At 36.3% G+C, this 17994-nt stretch overlaps 1 protein-coding gene across 1 annotated transcript in view; it reads left to right on the plus strand.

The window, feature by feature from the left end:
* BBS9 (Bardet-Biedl syndrome 9) overlaps positions 1 to 15891 on the plus strand; it is a 281935-nt gene extending 266044 nt beyond the window's left edge. The window contains exon 24 of the mRNA XM_058833781.1: positions 12150 to 15891. Within this exon, the coding sequence (XP_058689764.1) occupies positions 12150 to 12196 (47 nt within the window). The 3' untranslated portion in view covers positions 12197 to 15891. The remainder of the gene's footprint in view (positions 1 to 12149) is intronic.
* The last annotated feature ends 2103 nt before the right edge of the window (positions 15892 to 17994 follow it).

Genomic DNA, 17994 nt, shown 5'->3' on the forward strand with positions numbered 1-17994 from the left:
CCTACTCTGAAGGCCAGTTCCAGTTCCTGTCATGAATTTGAGTACCCACTGATTAAGAAAGTAGATGATGTGCTTTCTGGACAAATGTGCCAGGGCCTTTAAGGAAGATATGGCAGGGGCTTATATTATTTCCATCAGTTAATTAAGTTAATTAAAATTATTTATTCCTGTTTATAATAGTCTGCACCCAAGGTTTTAGGTTGATTGGACCAATAATAGAATTATAGAAGCATAGAATCATCTAAGTTGGAAAAGACTTTTAAAATCAAGTCCAGCCATTGAGCTTGGTGTGTCATTGAGTCTAATAAAGAGCTCAGTGTGTCAAAATGATACAAAAAAGTCTCACAGAGAAAGGGATGTATTTCAAACTGTATTCAGACTTTATCTTCTGCCTCATATATTTTTGTCTCTCCTGGAAGAGCCTGGAAAAATAGATGAGGCTTGAAGTACTGCAGATCTGGGTATTGTCTGATGAAGGTAGCATCGTATGCCACATAAAGGGATTTTTAGATGAGATTTAGAAAAAGAATAAAGGAAGAGAGCATTTTGATCCTGGAAATCCTAGAATTTAGAAGGTAAAAAAGTATTAGAAGTATTTCTAAGGTGTCATTTAAAATAGTCTTGGCTTGAAAGGGAAGCAGTGTTGAAGCATATTTGAAGATTGGTATCTCAGTATGATCCAGTTTAGTCTTACAAATATTAAGTAATTTAGCTTATAATCCTATGTATGATGTTGATAAATATGAGAACAGCTGATTCTTTTTTAAATCTGTATGTAACTTCTTAAATGGTTGGCCGTCCTTTTCCAAGCTGCTGCACAGGAACTCAGGCTGGTAAAAGCTATGGAATCTTTCCGGCAAATACTTTTGCTGGTGGCACAATTTGATTTCTTCTCTGTGGGTGCAGAAGATATGGCTGCATTAAGCATATTCCTCCATGCCTAAAGGAACCATCTGTCTTGAGCTGCTAGGTAGTCCATACAGATACCCATTAAATTTGGATTCTAATACCTGGACTTATTTCAACAATGCTGCAGTTTTAGTGCCTTCTGAAAGGCATGGGAGAAGCGTAGGTACTAGTTTAAACCTCTTATTTAAAATATTGATCCATGTTGTAGTTCATATGTTTTACTGTTTTCATGTTCATCATCTATAGATTAAACTTGTTATGAGTGGTTTTCAGTTGTTTAGTCATGCATTTCTGCTGGCCTGTTTCATTCAGGTGATCATATCTTTGCACCTTTAGCTGAAAATACTGTGAGGATGATTATTTTCCTGTTTAGTGTAATTTCATGGACTGCAGACCTGTTCTCACTGTTCCAAGTAAGTATTGAACTAAAACTGGTCTATACCTTAACTTAGAGGTCCTTTCAAAAAATTTCACATGTGAGTTGTATTGCCCTTCTTCCAACAATATCCCAGATTGCAGCAACAAGACCTGTAAACTGCAAATGCACTGGGAGAGAAGCAATAGCATCCCACTTGCTGTAAGATCCTAGCAGAACAGATAATGGGCAGGCACAGTAGGAATATGTCTACATTTTGATAAATCTTCATCTACTGTATTTGGATTTCACTTTTGCTATAACAAAATGTTCCTCAGTAACATTTCTCTCACTATAATTTTGCCGAAACTATCGCCTTGAGAGGCTCCAATGGAGCTTTTTGGAGCTTTGTGAACTTTGATGTAAAGCTCTCCTGCAGCAAGAGATCAGAACTGCCATGTGTAAAAGCAGAGGCTCCTTTGAGAACACTTTCCTAGGAAACAGATGCTTTTCTGTCTCAAAAGTTTTAAACAAATTTGTATTGAGTTAAATGTAATATAGGACTTAGGCATTTCCTTGGGTGATGTCACCAGATTCTTTTTAGACTTATAACCTCCCACAAAAACCCCATATCAACATTACTTGCAGGTCATGGGCACAGTAAAGTGTAAAAGATTTAAAAAAAAGTAAAAAAAATGTTACTAAATTGATGTTGTTATCAGAGAAACCTGAATTTCATACTTCAAGAGAGATCATTGTTTGGATTAATTAATAATATTTAATTGCTAATGCTATACTACTCATCAGAATAAAAAGAGAAAACTGGTTGGCAAGTAATGACTGTATACTATGAAAATTAGGCTTGACTGCAAGCATTTACATGTGTGAGAATTCCTACAGGACTCCTTAAGTTCAGTTGAATTACTTATGCATAAACCACTGTAAGTGTTTACAGTACCTGACCTTAAATCAAGGATTTTTTTTTTTTTTTAACTATCTGTGGTATAGCCTTTAACTATGTTGGGATTCGGCACTTTGTTTTAAAATGTGCCAAGCCACTGATGTTGTTTAAACTTCCTCCAGATTTGGAAAGAACTGCACTGATTGATAAATTGAAACATTGCACAACAAAAGGTCTCCTTCTCCTTGTACTTCAGTGTATTTTCTGGATTTTTTTATCACATTAGATCTTTTGGGATTGTTTTTTGATTTAGCATGTTTATCTTTGCTTTCTTAGCTTTTTTCAATAGGTACTTACCCTGTTAATCAGTAGTCAACGTTATGTAATATTATATGACCACCAGAATAAAATCTTGCTTCTCCTGGTGTCATTTGTGTCTAGTTCTGTGGAAAGCCTGTGATCAAGGAGTTGTGTTGCATTGTAAATTCACATCATTTACCTGACATGAATTTATTTTGAGCAGCGTCCTTGCAGAAAACAGTAATTTCAACATAACCTGCATTTGTTGTGGGAATCCCATAGCAGTGACATTTCCTGAAAATTTGTAATACTGAACTGGCTGTCTATAAAAGTTGAGCATGTTTTCCCTAAAGTCACAAAAAATTATGAAAGCTATATTGGTTTCCTGCAGTCTGACTGTACTTAGTTTTTATTGCTTCCTGAGCCCATGAGAAAATCCATAATACATTTAAAACTGTTACTTTCATCATTCCAAGCCTTAGATGCTGGTGTGTTGGCTTCTACTCTCTTTCTGGAGGTGATAAAAGGCTCAGACCCACAAAGTGCTGCCCTTCTTCTAGTTCTGCTGATTGGTGTGAGGTTGGAGGGCACAGAAATTTCTAGTTGTTGCTCAGCTTTTAACCATAAGGATCCTTAACTGGATCATCAAATTGGAGTAGCTTTGCAGTTAGTTGTGAATACTGAAATTCCCATTATAGTTACGATGGCCAAGATGTGCGTGGAAATATTCAGGGGTGTAGAGGGGGTAACTCCAATTTGTATGAAACAAGACTGTTAGCAGTGTGAAAATAGTGGATATGAGGAGGTCTTTAGTATCTTGAGATAAGACATTTTAGAATACATATCAGGTAAAAAATGCAAAGTGCTTTTATATGGGAGTTGGACTTGATGGACTTAATCCTTGTGGTTGCCTTCCAGCTTTGGTTATTCTATGATATACTGCCACTCCATCCCCCAAAAATCATCCCTTGCATTTGCAAATATGTGATTTTATGAAAAGAGGCAATAGCATCAAAAAACCCCAAGGAAAAAAAAAAAACCAAGAAAAAGCAGATTAAGCATGTTGGAGAGCAATAGAAAGGAGTTAAGTGTCCATTTATAAGGCATTTCATCTGTTACTTTAGTTCAGGCTCTTTTTATTTTGTTCTTTTGTTTTTAAGACAGCTCTGAGACTTATCAAAAGATCACATTGGAGGAAAACCTCCTGCAGCATTTTTCTCATATACTGTACCTTAAAAAGAATGTGTGAAATTCAAGATTGGAAAGTATTATACAAAAGTAGTTTCTCCTTTTTTAATTTTTTTAAATTTTTTTTTTATTAACTTTTTTTTTTTCCTCAAACCTACTTCTCTACCAAAGTCTTTTTTCCCACAAGACTCCAAAGGAAAAATGACATCAAATGGTAAAATCCTGTTGTATGTTATTTCCAGAAGGATCCATGGAAATCTTGAATATGATTTTATCATTTGCACTGTAATGTTCCATTTTAACAAGGAGCAACATACTGAAGAGTATTCAGTTGCTGAATACTTGATGGTAAGCAAAAGCTGATGTTTCTGTGAATATTACACAGCGCTTAGGAATTTGTAGCACCTCAGATCTGTTGTACAGTAATAGAAGTTAGAAATGGAAAACTCTTGTTATATCAGCTTGACCATCTCCCTGACCAGATTTTTGTCTTCGTTGTGGTACTAATTTGAAAATGTCATAAGCCACGTGGCTTCTACTACTTCCCCAGGGAGAATACATGGCATTAAAGCAGCCTTGAATATTCCTTTCCTTGACTTCATTTTCTTGATCCTCTTTCATATCTCTTTGTTTTACAGAACTGTTCCTAATGTTTCTTTGCCTTTAGCTATTTTGTTTCTCTCCCTCTCCTCTGTTTTCTACAAAATCACAATTATTAATGCTGTTCTTTTTGGAATTTCTTCTGTTTTGTTATATCTTGCTGGTACTGAGGAGCCATGGGCTTATGTGTACTGTAGGTTATAATGGACACACTGGAAATCTCTACTGGAGAAACTGATGTTTGTGTACAAGGGTACTGAGTTGTTTTATGGCCGTACAAGTTAAACTCATACAAGAAGCACAGCACAGGCCATAAATAGAAGTTTGTCTCAGGCTCTTAATGAAAAAGTGAGGGGTTTTTTCCCCCCATAAACTTAGTAGACTTTTTATTCTATATTTTGCTGAAAATGGTGTTGGATAAAACTGCCTGTACTTTGTATGCATGTATCATAGATAAGTTTGTTTAAAGCTTCATTCTAACAATGATATAATGCATATTAAGAGAATAACTTCACTCTTTTGACTTAAGTTACAGGTACATACTAACAAGAGTAGAGGTCTGTGAATAACTGGTTGGTTTGGGTTTGGTTTTTTTTTTAAGTTTCTGACTTGAAATAAAAAAAATTGGAAAATTTGTTCTTTTTAGGACAAGCTCAAATGATTTTTTTCAGGTTTTTTTTTTCACCTCAAATGAAGTATTTCACTTAGACTTCATATCAACTGACTTTTTATATATTTTATATATATATATATATATATATTTAGGGAAGTTTATTTGCAATGCTTCAATATGAAATGAAGATTCAAAAGATTTTTTAAAATTTTTAAAATGCTGTAGATATTTAATGTTTAGCCAAATTGTTCCGATAAATTCAGCAGAAAATTGACCTGTGCCTTATTTGAACTATATTTACAGATTTCAAATGAAAATAGTCTCCGTTGAAAAGTTTGCTCACTATTAGCTCAAGTGACATTATGTAGATGAGGAATGTTTGAAGAGGGAGGTTGTAGGTCTTCAAGACATCAATTATGAGCTGCAGCCAACCTGTAGGAGTAGAAATTGACTGTAATATATATATTTATGTATATATATATATATATATATAGTATCTGTGAAGTCTCTTAGATCTTCCTGCAGGCAGACACTGGGTGGTTGTCTCGAGGAGTAGCATTCACTGCTATTCATATGAAAATGATGGAAAATCTTGCCCTAAAGCTAACCTACCCCTGGAGTTTTGCCTATCTGTCATGGTGATTGAAGATAAAGGATTTGTTAATAGTCAGCTGACTGGTCGTCTGTCTGGGAAGGCAACACAACAGCACAACGAATCAGGCAGGCAAAAGACTGATTGCTATGGCATTGCTTCTCCCCAGGAAAAAGCCAAGAGCTATGTCCACACAAAAAAGACTCTGGTTTTAATATATTATACTCTGTTTAATCTCAAGGTACATGGTCCAAGTGGTTTTTTTTGTTTTTTTTTTCTGAAAGCAAATTCTTAAAGACCCAACATTTCTGAAAAGCTTAATAGGATTGTGGGTTGCAGTGAATGGGAAGATATAGGCATGATGAAGAATACATTGAAGCAAGGGCGTTTGTATGGCCATAATTACTTAAGTCTTAGACTTGTATTGTGCATATTTGGCTTAGAAGCCACTGAATCAATTTACCACCCTGACAAAGGCAGATAGCTAATTAGAAAGAAGGGAGGTTTGGCTACTGAAAACCAAACTCATTTGTTAGGATTTACTTCCTGGCAAGAAATATCAGTTCCAGCTGAAATGTGTCATTCGTGACTTCTTGAGATCATCTCTAAATGAAAACAATCACTTTTCAAAACCTTTGCAAGCTTTCTGAGAAAAATGTTCAGGATTTGGCAGGTGATTGTGAGAAGCCAGATATTTGGAGAAAATTAGTATTTTTCATCCAGAATTTTGGCTTCATTGAAATTATGCTTCCTATAGTAATTATAATTGAAATAATTTTATATAGGTAACTGTTTTTTAAACAGCTTGTCATCCTACAAGCATACTCACTTTGCACTTTAATAATTTTCAGATTTTTTTGTTGTTGTTCCTAAGTGGAACTTAAACCACTGTTATTAGAATGCTGTTTACAGAGCTCTACATTGTGTCAAATTAACAAACATCCCATTCATCTTGATCTCTTTAATATCTATATATGTAAGCTAGATTTGGTGGTTTGACAGCTCCTTGAATCTTAGAGAATGTGTTTATTCCAACTGTGCATATATAGAGTGCATGTATGTATGTATATATATATATATATATGTGTGTGTATATATATATGTATTTGTATGTAGACTTCAGTGTAACTGCGGTCATTAGAAGAAGCATCTGTGCACCTTGGGAAATTTTAGTGTTGCCACTGGATGTTTTTCCCGGTTTTCAAATTTGGTAATTTTATGTGAGAAACATTTCATATGTCTTGGGCGTTTTCCAAATATGAATCAGAAGAAAGACCTAGAGGAAGCATACTGAGGACTACTGAGGGCTAATGCCTAGAGGCAAGAATGCACAAGAACTTTGTAAGTTGTTTAAAACTTAATTAAAAAACCCTACATGGACACTTGGTAAATGTTGCCTTTGTCACTGTTACCTCCTTATTAACTCCATTGTGTTACACAGCTACTACATGTCACTATTAAGTCAGAATGACAAAGGAAGACTTTGGCAAGGTTTTTGTAAGCTTTGTGGGAATAGATCCTCCTCTTTCCCCAAGGTCAGAGCTGCCCCTTCTACCCCTGCTATTTTGTGGCATTTAGAAACTTAGCAGTGGATACCTTCATGTAGGTTGGATTTGTCATGTTAGTCGCAGTTAGTGGGGGGCACATTTACTGGGATGGAAATGGTTGTTTCACATTATCCACCCTGTGATGTATATGGTCCCTTAGGACAAAGCAAAGTTCACTGAATGAAGCCCTTTCTCTCACTCACACTAAATGAAAAACAAATTTATTTGTTTTACACAGTTCTTTAATAAATGAGTCAGCCATGCTTCCCATTCATTCAGTTACCACCACTCCACTTTCTGATACAAAAATCTGAGCATTTTTAAATTGTGTGTGCAGCGGTCAGTGACTCACTGGTGACTTGAGGAGGCAATGCTGAGGCCCCTCTCAGCTTATTATCCCATTAAAAGTGATACAGAATACCAATGAAGTCCAGGTTCTCCCATTTAAGCAGTATAGGAAAGTTTGTAGCTTGTTGATTTTACAGTAATCCATTTTGCACTCCTACTAAACTGTGTCTGTTTGATAAGCAAGACTGGTGCTTTCCTCAACTTTTTGAAAAGCCCTTTGGATTGTGTTTACAGAATGAAGGTTAAATACTAAGAAAAAGGAAGTGGTATACATTTCCTCAAGCAGTTTTTAATGAAAAGAAAATGATTAGTAATGAATAGATGGGCCTTCTTGAAAGAAAGATTATGATTTTTAGAAATATGACTTAAAGGTGCTGGGAAAAATCTGTCATCTTTTGTTAACAAAAAAGAAAAAAGCTATTAACTTTGGTCATTTGGAACATTTAGTTTTGGATCCAAAATTTTATGAAAAACAGTTACTTTAAAACTGTAGTTTGTTCTAAAGCTGTCTTATGTCAGGTCTAGAAATAGCAATACTGACCATTAGGCCATGAGATGGGGTGGGTTTTTTTCCTCTTTTAGGTGGGAATAGCTGAAGAACAGGGTGCCTCCCTTTTCTAACTTAATCTGAACTCAAAATAACTTTTGTCTTGTTATAACAGCTCTTTTCTGAGTCACTGTATGAAAAAGAGACTGGAAGTATTGGATATTGTAGATCAAACACTTCAAAGCCAACTTTGACTTAGTTTTATGCATGCTTTAGAGTAGACTAATGTACAATAGTATCCAGGAAACTCGGCCAGTAATTCATAAGGGTCCAAAATGTTCTCCTCAGGATGAATCATAGCAGCATAAATGATAGGATTGGAGAAGATCCTTTAGGTCATCCACTTCGAAACCTGTGTATCTTCCTTTTCACTATCCCCACTAGGATTTCATCTGCCCTATCTCTGAAAACTTCCCCTATCCCTGACTCAGCCACCTCCCTGGGTAGTTTCTTCCATTGCCTAATTATTTAACCTGAACATCTTTAAACCTTACACCATCATGCTTAGTGTGAACAATTTATGACTACAGGAAATTATTCTTTCTCCTCCCTTCTGCCATCATGCTCAAATATCATCTCTCCCTTTAAATGTGTCATTGGTTTTTTTTTCCTTCTAGCTGTATGAATAATACAGGAAAGTTGGGGTTTTTCTGCTGTCTTTGGTGCTTCTGTCACTGTAACTGATTTTCTTTGAACTTTTGGTTTTCAAGCCTCAAAAGTACGTTTTGATCTAGAAATGAACTTTCTGTGACTCAATGATATGTGCGTATTAAGTCATGCTTTTGAAGATGTAAATAAAATGGCTAAAGTATTCTGTATCTTTGTTTATGGAAGCTGCTTTCTTGAGGGTGCTAATTGACAAATACATGACATTTGAGAGATTTAAGTGACTTTTTTTGGTGTCAGATATCCTCAATCTCATGTTACTAATCAGGATATTAATATAATAATGTATTCTGGCTCTGATTTGAAAAATGAACTCCAAAAGCTCTTGGAGTTGCTTGGGGTTGCCTACTGCTGAGTTAAAATTTATCATGATCGTTTCCAAAAGCAGCTTCCCAGTTTGTAGCCATGTTAATAAACAGAGACATAAACCTTTCAATACACATTTATCTAAGTGTATGTGCTCCGGCCAGTGTTATTATGATAGGATTTTTGGATGCCCTATAAAACTAAACACTGAGAACTTCATAATGGAGGATATGAAGATGAAAGGAAGCTTTTTATTCCTGATGAAATGTGGTAAAGAAGCCTTAATCTTCAGAATTTATACCCTGTATTTTTTAGGATCTGCCTAAGCTTGTTGGAATATGCTAATGAGAAACCTCTGATGTTAATTATCTCATCTGCTATAATGTAGAATCTGCCAGTTAGATCAATGTGACATTTACATTGTTCTCCTAGATGACTAATAAAAGTTGCATGTTGGAAAAAATACAGGGTAGAGGTGAGAGATTATTGCAAGCTGTATTGCCTTCCATTTTGGAGTTGCACAGTAAAAATAGCTGCAGCCTGTGCCTCACCTGTCAGCTCACCTCTCCCAGTTTACTCATGTAGTAGTTCTTTGATCCATGCAGAAATATTCCAGGTTCCCTATAGCTGGAACCTACAGAGCTGTTGTGCAAACTTGTGTGAAACCAGGGTAAATTCTGCTCTGTGACTTCAGTTCTGCCAGCCAGTAATTACAGTAAATGTGTAGATTTAGTGGATCCACAGCTTTTCGTGAAAGTAACCATTCATGGTTCACTTTGGCATGGCAATTTGTAGAAATAGACACAAGTGTTATTTGTGAGAAGTTAATGTCAGGGAAGTAACAGATTTTGAAGGCAGTGTCTTGGGCACTATTTTTTGGTTCAAAGAATTTTTTTTATAAGTTTATAATTACACTTTAATTTTTAACAGCCATGTTTTCAGCTTAACAAAGGAAAAAATGCATTATGATATTATTGACTTCTTATTGAGAGGTTTTCTTACCTTACCTGCAGATTTTTTTGTAAACCTCCCTTCTTTAGTTTCTGTTTTGTTTTGCTTCTTAGGGGTGCTGTAGCCAGGCAGTCCTCAAATGTCAAGAGGCTGAGGGCACTGTGTAGTGGCAGTGTCATGGCTTAAACGTGCAACACCAGTGCACAGTTGGTAAACTCTTGGTCTCTGGTAAATCTGCAGCCATTCTGTTTGGGTACAAAGAGCTGACCATAGTCATAACTCTTTTTTTCTCTTTCTCATTCAGATTGTATGTGTGTCCAGCTTTTATAGGACTGTGCAGCAGCCAGTTTCATAATTCTGGCACCATTTTCCTTGACTATGGGGAGAAAGCAAGATATTCTCTGGTATTTTTTTTTTTTTATGCAGACCTCTAAAGAGCTCAGCAAAGCTATGTAGTCAGGAGCAGTGTTAACTGCAGCTTTGCAGTGGTTTCTACACTGTGTTGATCTATTGTGTTTTACTGTCAGTGTATAACTTATACATAGATACTTACTGAGGAAAGCCCTGCAGAAGTAGCACAGTGGAAAAAGTGAAAGTTTGTTATTTCCATGTTGAACTTCAAGCAATATTTCCTATCTTCTCTCATATTTGTTAATTTCTTAGTCCTAGAACAATATTTCTTTCTCTTCCCCAGCATTTGTAGCTCATCTTGGTTTCCTAAAATCTACAAGTTTCATAATCACGCTACCTACCTCCTTCCCCATGATGATTACTGAAACAAGATGGGACCTGCTGCTGGTCCCTTTGCATCCCAGCTGTGTGATGAGAGCTCTGAACAAAAGAATGGCCATTCGAGGGCTGACCTTTGGAAAACCAAGTCAGTTCTTAACATGGTGCTTTTAATTGTCCTTTAAAAAATAGCAACTTCAGTAAGGGGAATTTCTTAGGCCCTTGGGGCTTTGGGCTTCCAGCTGTTGCTGAAATTTTACTGCTTTAGGGTTTTGTATCTCAAGGCTTGAGATAACATTTGTTCAGTTTAGTACCATCACCCATGAAAACCACTGTAAATGCTAAAATACCTGAGCAACAAAAACATTGGAAGTGTAAAATAAAAGCTGGGAAATACATGTAGATGGTTTTGATCATGTGAAATTTCACAGATCTAAATGAAAGCCTATTGATTTAAGTTTATGTAGGTTGTTGGGACTAAATTCTTTGTGGACACGATTGTGAAGGTAGTTAGGCTGACAGGACACTGGTGGCTTTGGTTTAGAACACTGGATGCTCAAATTTTATTCTGCTGACCTGCTGGATCATTTCATTGTGTGTTGGGGGATTTCAGCAGTCTTCAGAGAAGAAGGGAAAAAACATATCAAAACAAATCTTATTTGTGTTATTTTCTTATTACTCATATATAATTTGGAGATGGTGCCAGTTTATTTTGGATTGCTTAAATTAATTAGAAAAGGATTTAAGTTAAATAATTTTCAATCTAAACTAAGGGCGTATATGTAGGAAACTGCTGGGTGAAAGCCACTTTTAATTTTAGTCATTCAAGTATGTGTGTACAAATTTCTGTGATTATCCACTGTTTTCCTTCTCCATAGGTATTTGAAGCAACTTTTTATGAGTCTCTACACCCTTTGCAAATTCCATCAGGTTCATTATTGCAAAGATTATTATCCTATCCAAGACTGATTAATCTCCTGAACTAATATTTGAAAATGGGAAACTCATTCCCTTGGCTTAAGGCAGAAGTTATCACCAGTACAAGAGTTTGGCTATTTTCCTCTTGCCCAGACTGATAGTTATATATATATATATATGTATGTATGTGTGTGTGTGTGTATACATATATATGTATGTATGTATATGTATATAAAAGTATATCCTTGTTAATGAGTGTGTGCACTCAATTTTCTATTGTTTTGCAACTTATATTGTCCTCTTTTTCCCAGAAAAAGGGACAGAATAAATGCAGGTAGATTGGAGTAACTGTGTCTCAGATCATATACAGAGTTGTTCTCTGTTGTTTTTTTCTGATGAAAAAGTAGTCCATGGTTTTGTAGTTTGAACTGTCATTGTCCATGATATGTATAGAAAAGCTGATGTGAAATTGCCTTTATTGCATTTTTTTTTTTTTATTTTCTGAACTTGTGAGTGCTTGCATTTTCAAGTTAAGCATTTTTATCCTAAGTGTTTTGCATGTAATAAATTGTTTCCTCCAGCTACAACCAAGGCTTTGACAAACTGATAAAATCAACAATATAGTGCATGTAGTTGCCAACTGCACTAAATTTTTAAGCATCTCCTTTTTGCTTTACAGGTCTGTCTGAGGATGCAGCAGAGGAAACAAAAAGCCACGAACTCTGACGACGACTCTCAGGAGAAATTTCTTTCTGATGCCAGATGCATTTATAATGCAGCAGTACCAATCCATTTTACTCTGTAGTGATTGCAGCTTCCAGAAGGAGAGGACTGTACTAATTTATATAAAAACAAAAAAAGTTCCACTCTAATAATTTGGTTGGTTCTCCCTGCCGACTGCTATCATCCCTTCTGTGAGCGAAGTTTAAGCACTTACCCAACTGTGGTAGCGGTGTTGTGTTGTGTTTTACGATATATCATCCCTTTCTAAGGATTCAGTTGATTGATCAAAGACTGTTTATACATAGTTAAAAGCAACCTTTGTTTCAGGATATATTTTGTCCTTTTAAAAAAGATATTCTGAACTGCACCTCCCTTTGAGATTATATTAACATTTGTTATATCACAGTTCTGACAAAAGATAACTATCTCGTTTCCTCCTGTACTAACATTCATGATTCCAGACAGCTGAATTCACCACCAGGAGAAAAACTGGTAATCCATCAACTCTTCCCCCACCCCACCCCCCCATTGCTTATACAGACTCCTGCTCTCAAGAGATATAGAGTAAAATATGGTTACTGGACATAAAGGGCAAACCTTTTTGCCGTTAACTATGCCACTATGAATGGGAGTAAAGTTTACACTGTGAGTACCTTGAGCACAGCAACACATGGATCTTTTTATGGTTACCTGTGATTTCTGCTTTCCTTGTCAACCAGTCTGCTCTAGTTATGGGTAAGATTTTCAAAAGTAACTACCAATTTTTGAGTGCCTTAACTTTTATTAATCCAGTTGGAGGGTGTTTTGAGAGTTGTGTATTTAGAAACAGTATTTTCTGAGTATTGTCATCTAAATGCTTTTGTATTTTGTCTACATGCTGAGTATTGCCTTCTGAAAGTCAGGCTCCTGCAAGGTAGCTGAAATACAGCACCCAATAAGTGAGGCAAACTTTGAGAGGACCTTGGCCTAGAATTTGGAGGAGTCAGGCTCATGTCTGGATTTCTGTGAGTGAGTTGAGATATTACTAAAATACACTTGGAACTGAAAATAACTGAGAACTGGATCAAGTGTATAAACGGGCCTTTGAACAAGGCCTCTCCTAGCTGTTGCTACTTCATACCAAAATATAAGTTGCAGTCTCTTGAAAGGCAGATACAAAATGCACTGATAGCCCCAGTTTAGTTTGTGGTAGATGCAATTGCATGAGCCATCTCCGCATCCCACATTGCTGTTGGTTTCCTCAACAGGGGTTCACCAGCTCCTGTTCTAGCTGTAGTAAAGGCCCCTCCAACTCACTTTTGTGCTGTTTCAAAAGAGGTTGTAACAGTTGCTGTGGTCAATGCTAGCTTGATCTATGGATAATAAGGAAACAATATTTTTCAGAATGTCTTAAGCCATCAACCTTCATCATCTCTGTGTCTACTTTCAACTTCTTTGCATCCACCCCTAAAACAAAAGCAGCTTTGCAGCACTTGTGCATCTGCTGCTTAACCCTCTGGCCCTACTCTGGCTCAGTACACGCTATAACTGTTTCAAGAAGCCTTTTTCAACATGTTAGCTATTAAATAGCTCAGTAGCCAAGGAACTGGGTAAAGCCTCCGATACCTCTAGGGCTGAAGCGGGCTGTAACTCACAACAAAAATGACTCTGTTCCCCAGGAGACCTCAGATTTATCTACAAGTTGTGGGGGCAGAAATCTCGTTTCTTTCCAAGAAAGGAAAAATCCTACCCCCTTCTCGTTATGGAGTGATTCTGCTCTCTGAGTTTTCTTCACTCTAATCCCTCCCCTGTGGTTTTTGTCAGGAGGGTGGTATCCTACCCATTGTCAAGGTACCCTGCTGCGCTGTGAAAATTACACAATAAAATAATCTCCTGTAGCCTCTGTACACACCTCAGTGACCAAAGAAAGTCCATGGAGAACTAATCAATTACTGTAGCTATTAGGCTTAAACGTTAACTATAGATCTCAAATCTTCTTTTGTCTTCTTGTCAGTGGCTACTAGGGAATCTAGAAAAATCAAGCACAGTTACTACAGAAAGCCCATACCATAATGGTGTAGAGTCCTGGACCAAAGAATCCTAAATTATAGGCATATAATATAGCTGGAAAGTACACTGCTATGAGACTTCTGTGAAATATATTACTCTGTCATGATTCCCATTATTGAATGTGATCCCAGTGCTCGGAGCTGCCTGGTTTCATTGGGACTTCAGGGTAAATGACAAGTAGGCACTCAGGTCAATTATATCATCCACTCTTATTTAAGTTATTTTCTGTCATTTTAAGATGTAATGCTCAGAAGCACTCTTATTTGCCTTTTCTGCTCCATGCTTTGCAAAATAAGGTCTCATGAGAATAGTTTTACAAAAAGGAGAAAATATGCTGGTAATAAGGAGGAGGGGGGAAAGGAAGAAAAAGCTAGAACTGTCTATAGTAGTAAAATATGACCTCTTTGTATATTGTGCTAAATTGCAGTATTTGATAGTATCATCAAGATTTAAAAGTTGCATTGAATAAAAATTACTTACTTTCCCCCAATGCCAAATAGTCCATCTAATTCAGAGGAAGGAAGTAATTGAAATGTAGTCATTTATGCAGCAGCCTAAGAGGAAATATTGTAAAGTAATTCTTAGCAGTTCTCAAATGTAGTTTGAATTTTTAAGAAAGTTCTTTTTTGGCTGGAAAAAGATCAGGCCAATTACAGGAAGTTTGGAAGCTAGAGAAGTGTAAGGAAACCTTACTAGTTTGGGGGAACCATATGTTTTGTTCTCATCAGTAATGTTTCTGAGACTGAAAGAGGCACTGGTGGCCAGTCAAACTGTTCTGAATGGGATTTTAGAGTAATGCCTGCTCTTCTGGTCAGCTGAAATAGGCAGCCTATCTGCACATTTAGCTATTTGAATAGGATTTTATATGGTTAAGCCGCTCAAAGATTAAAATTAATTTTAAATGGCAATTTTATTGGAAATAAATCTAAAAGGAATTTTGTGATATTTTGAAAATAATGCTGTGAGCCATGGCATCCTTATTATCTAGAACTTTGAAATACATTTTCTAAAATAAGTCCTAACATAAAGCATATATTTTTCTGTTAAGCAGGTAAATACTTCTAAAGTTTTAAAGTTTATTTTCAGAATGTTCTTGTCCAACGACTTTAATTTTGTTTTTCTGCCATTGCATTTTAGAAAAACAGATTAAAACAATTACTACTCTGATGACCAAAATCTGGAGGTCTGGACACTGCTCATCTTTTGGGCTTTGTACACAATGCTGAGTTCAAACTAAGACTGTGGTTTCCAGACCCAGATTCATTCTTCTGTCCAACTATTATTCAACTGTGACACAGAAAAACAACATTTCTCTACTTTCAAGGGGTTGGGCTTTGCTTTATAATGTCTTGTTATTTTCTCTTTCCCAGCATTTACTGTACAGAGAGAATTAGAGATAAGTTGCAATATTCTTGTATTGCTTATAAAGAATAATTTACTGCCATAAACTGAAATTTGTTGAGCAGAGATTGTATTTCTATGTGAAGTTCTTCCAGCATTGGAAAAAAAAATAAAAAAAATTTACAGGATATGCATCATATTGAATAAGTATCTTTCCTTCTTATCAGAATCTTCTGTTTATAAATAATCTATTAAAAAAGCCAAACTGGTGCAAAAGTACTGTAAAATATGACATACTCCTGAAATCAGGTTTCTGTATCACTTCCTCATTTGAAATTAACCTTGAGTTTCCCACAGCTTTGTTTGCTGTCACCCCTTCACGTCTTGTTGCTTTCTTCATTTACTTCTTTATAGCATGAGGTTGCTCTGGTATTTTTGTGGTATCTTCATGTGTTGTTTGCAGGTGACTTAGCTCCTTTGCAGCTCAAAGGTAAAGTTTGCACAGCATTATGCTGCTTTATGAGCCTTGATCTTGTTGAGGGCACATGCCCACCGGACCAGGCTTATAATTAACAAAATTCATCCAAGCTGGAAGAGGTTATGAATGCGTTATTTCAATGAGAATTTATCCTAATACTCTAGGTAGACCAAGTTCAACACAAGTTTGTTATTTATATAAATACTGAAAAAATTTGCTTTAGAGTCTTGAACTTCCTCTCTATTTTTTTGTCTCCTGTCTTGTAAATTCTTATAATAGTCAATAGTGTCAGGAATGGTTATTTCTATCCTCCTTTGCAAGACAGCTGGTTGGTTGCTGCATAGAAGCTGCTAACCTGGGGGAGTGTGCTTTTTCCAGGAGACCAGCAGATCACAGCAGAGGTACTTTGCACTTTTATTTGCATTAAGTGTATGGCAAGTGCTGTAGTTAATTATGAGATGGAAGTATAACCCAGCTAATTGAATTGACCTGGTCTTCTCTGACAACATATCCTGACTGCTCTGTCTTTGCATCTGCCATATCAAGGAGTATGAATAAATAGGTTTAAATAAGTATAATTGTTGGGGTTTTTTTTAATACTGTGGTATTTTTCAAAAGTTTCATGTTGTTGAAATCAGGAAAGGGAATAAAATACCAATTTATTTTCATGTGCAGTTATTGTAGGTTGATGGGTTTTTTGCATGATTTGCTAACACGCTTGGATTTACTATGTCTGTAAGAGGCATTCATGCTTGCAGATGAACCTGCTGTATTGAAGATTTTAGTTTCTGTTCTTGTCCTTTAAGTGAAAGGATTGAGCAAGGTCCTGCTTATGTATCAGGTAAAAAATCATGAAAGTTAACAGAAGCCCTGGAAGAGATCCCCACCCTCAGGCTACACCATATAAATTGATGTTAACTCTGATGGGAGTGTTTTCCATTTGATATAGCATCAACATATTGTATTGTTCATTTGTTTGCTAGCACCACTGTAACACCACACTGTCATCATAAAAAATGTTCCTTTGGCTAATTATTTTTTGCAAAACCAGTTAATGCTCTAGACCAATGTGATAACAGTGTTTGATAAGATAGTTTCGTCTTTATAAGCAGAATAGAGACTTGGAGTGCTTCCTAAGTGGGAATGATCAGTACCAATCATAGCTCACCCTCCAGCACAGTTCCAGCAGACTGACAGTCTATTCAGATGCAGAAACAAGATAAAAGCTGTTCCAATTGTGTAAGCTGCTGGCTGGCCTGAAATCTTGAAGGGAGGTCAGTCATCCTGAATCATTACTGTAACCTGTTTAGAGGCCCAAATCTACTTCTGATAAATTTGAGTATTTTGCTATTGATTTTGACAGAAGAGCATCCATAGTCTCCTGCTGGGGGCTGGATGTCAAAATAAGATGACATATAAACACCACTGAACTCCTAGCTAGATAATGTAATAAATTATGAGGGTGTCTCCAAAAGGGAAGATATATATTATTATATATTCCTAAAATGCAATATGCATGAGGCTCAGCTAGTGGGTATTCTTTGAATAGCTGACATAATCACCCTAGAAGTGATTAGTTCTTTGCAGAGAGTGATACTGCATGGGAAATAGGTCCTTGCAAAATAAAACCCCTGAGCATTTTATTCATGTTACTTCAGCCACTTTCAGATGCAGTCACTCTTGGGATGATGATAGCAGCTTTTCAACAATCATAGCAACACTATTAAATAGTTTAGGAAATCAAGCAATGAGCAGCATGCTCTCCCTCTGCTCCTCAACCAAGATAATGTGGAAAGAAAGTATTTCCAGGATACATTCTATTAAGAAGAATGAACATACTTAATTTGACATTTGATCAGTATGAAGCTTGGCACTCTCAAAAAAAGTTGTGATGGTTTCTCTAAATTGATTTTGTTGTTCCAATTACTATTTC

The sequence above is a fragment of the Poecile atricapillus genome, chromosome 2 (genome assembly GCF_030490865.1).
Source record: "Poecile atricapillus isolate bPoeAtr1 chromosome 2, bPoeAtr1.hap1, whole genome shotgun sequence".
In the NCBI taxonomy this organism is placed as follows: domain Eukaryota; kingdom Metazoa; phylum Chordata; class Aves; order Passeriformes; family Paridae; genus Poecile; species Poecile atricapillus.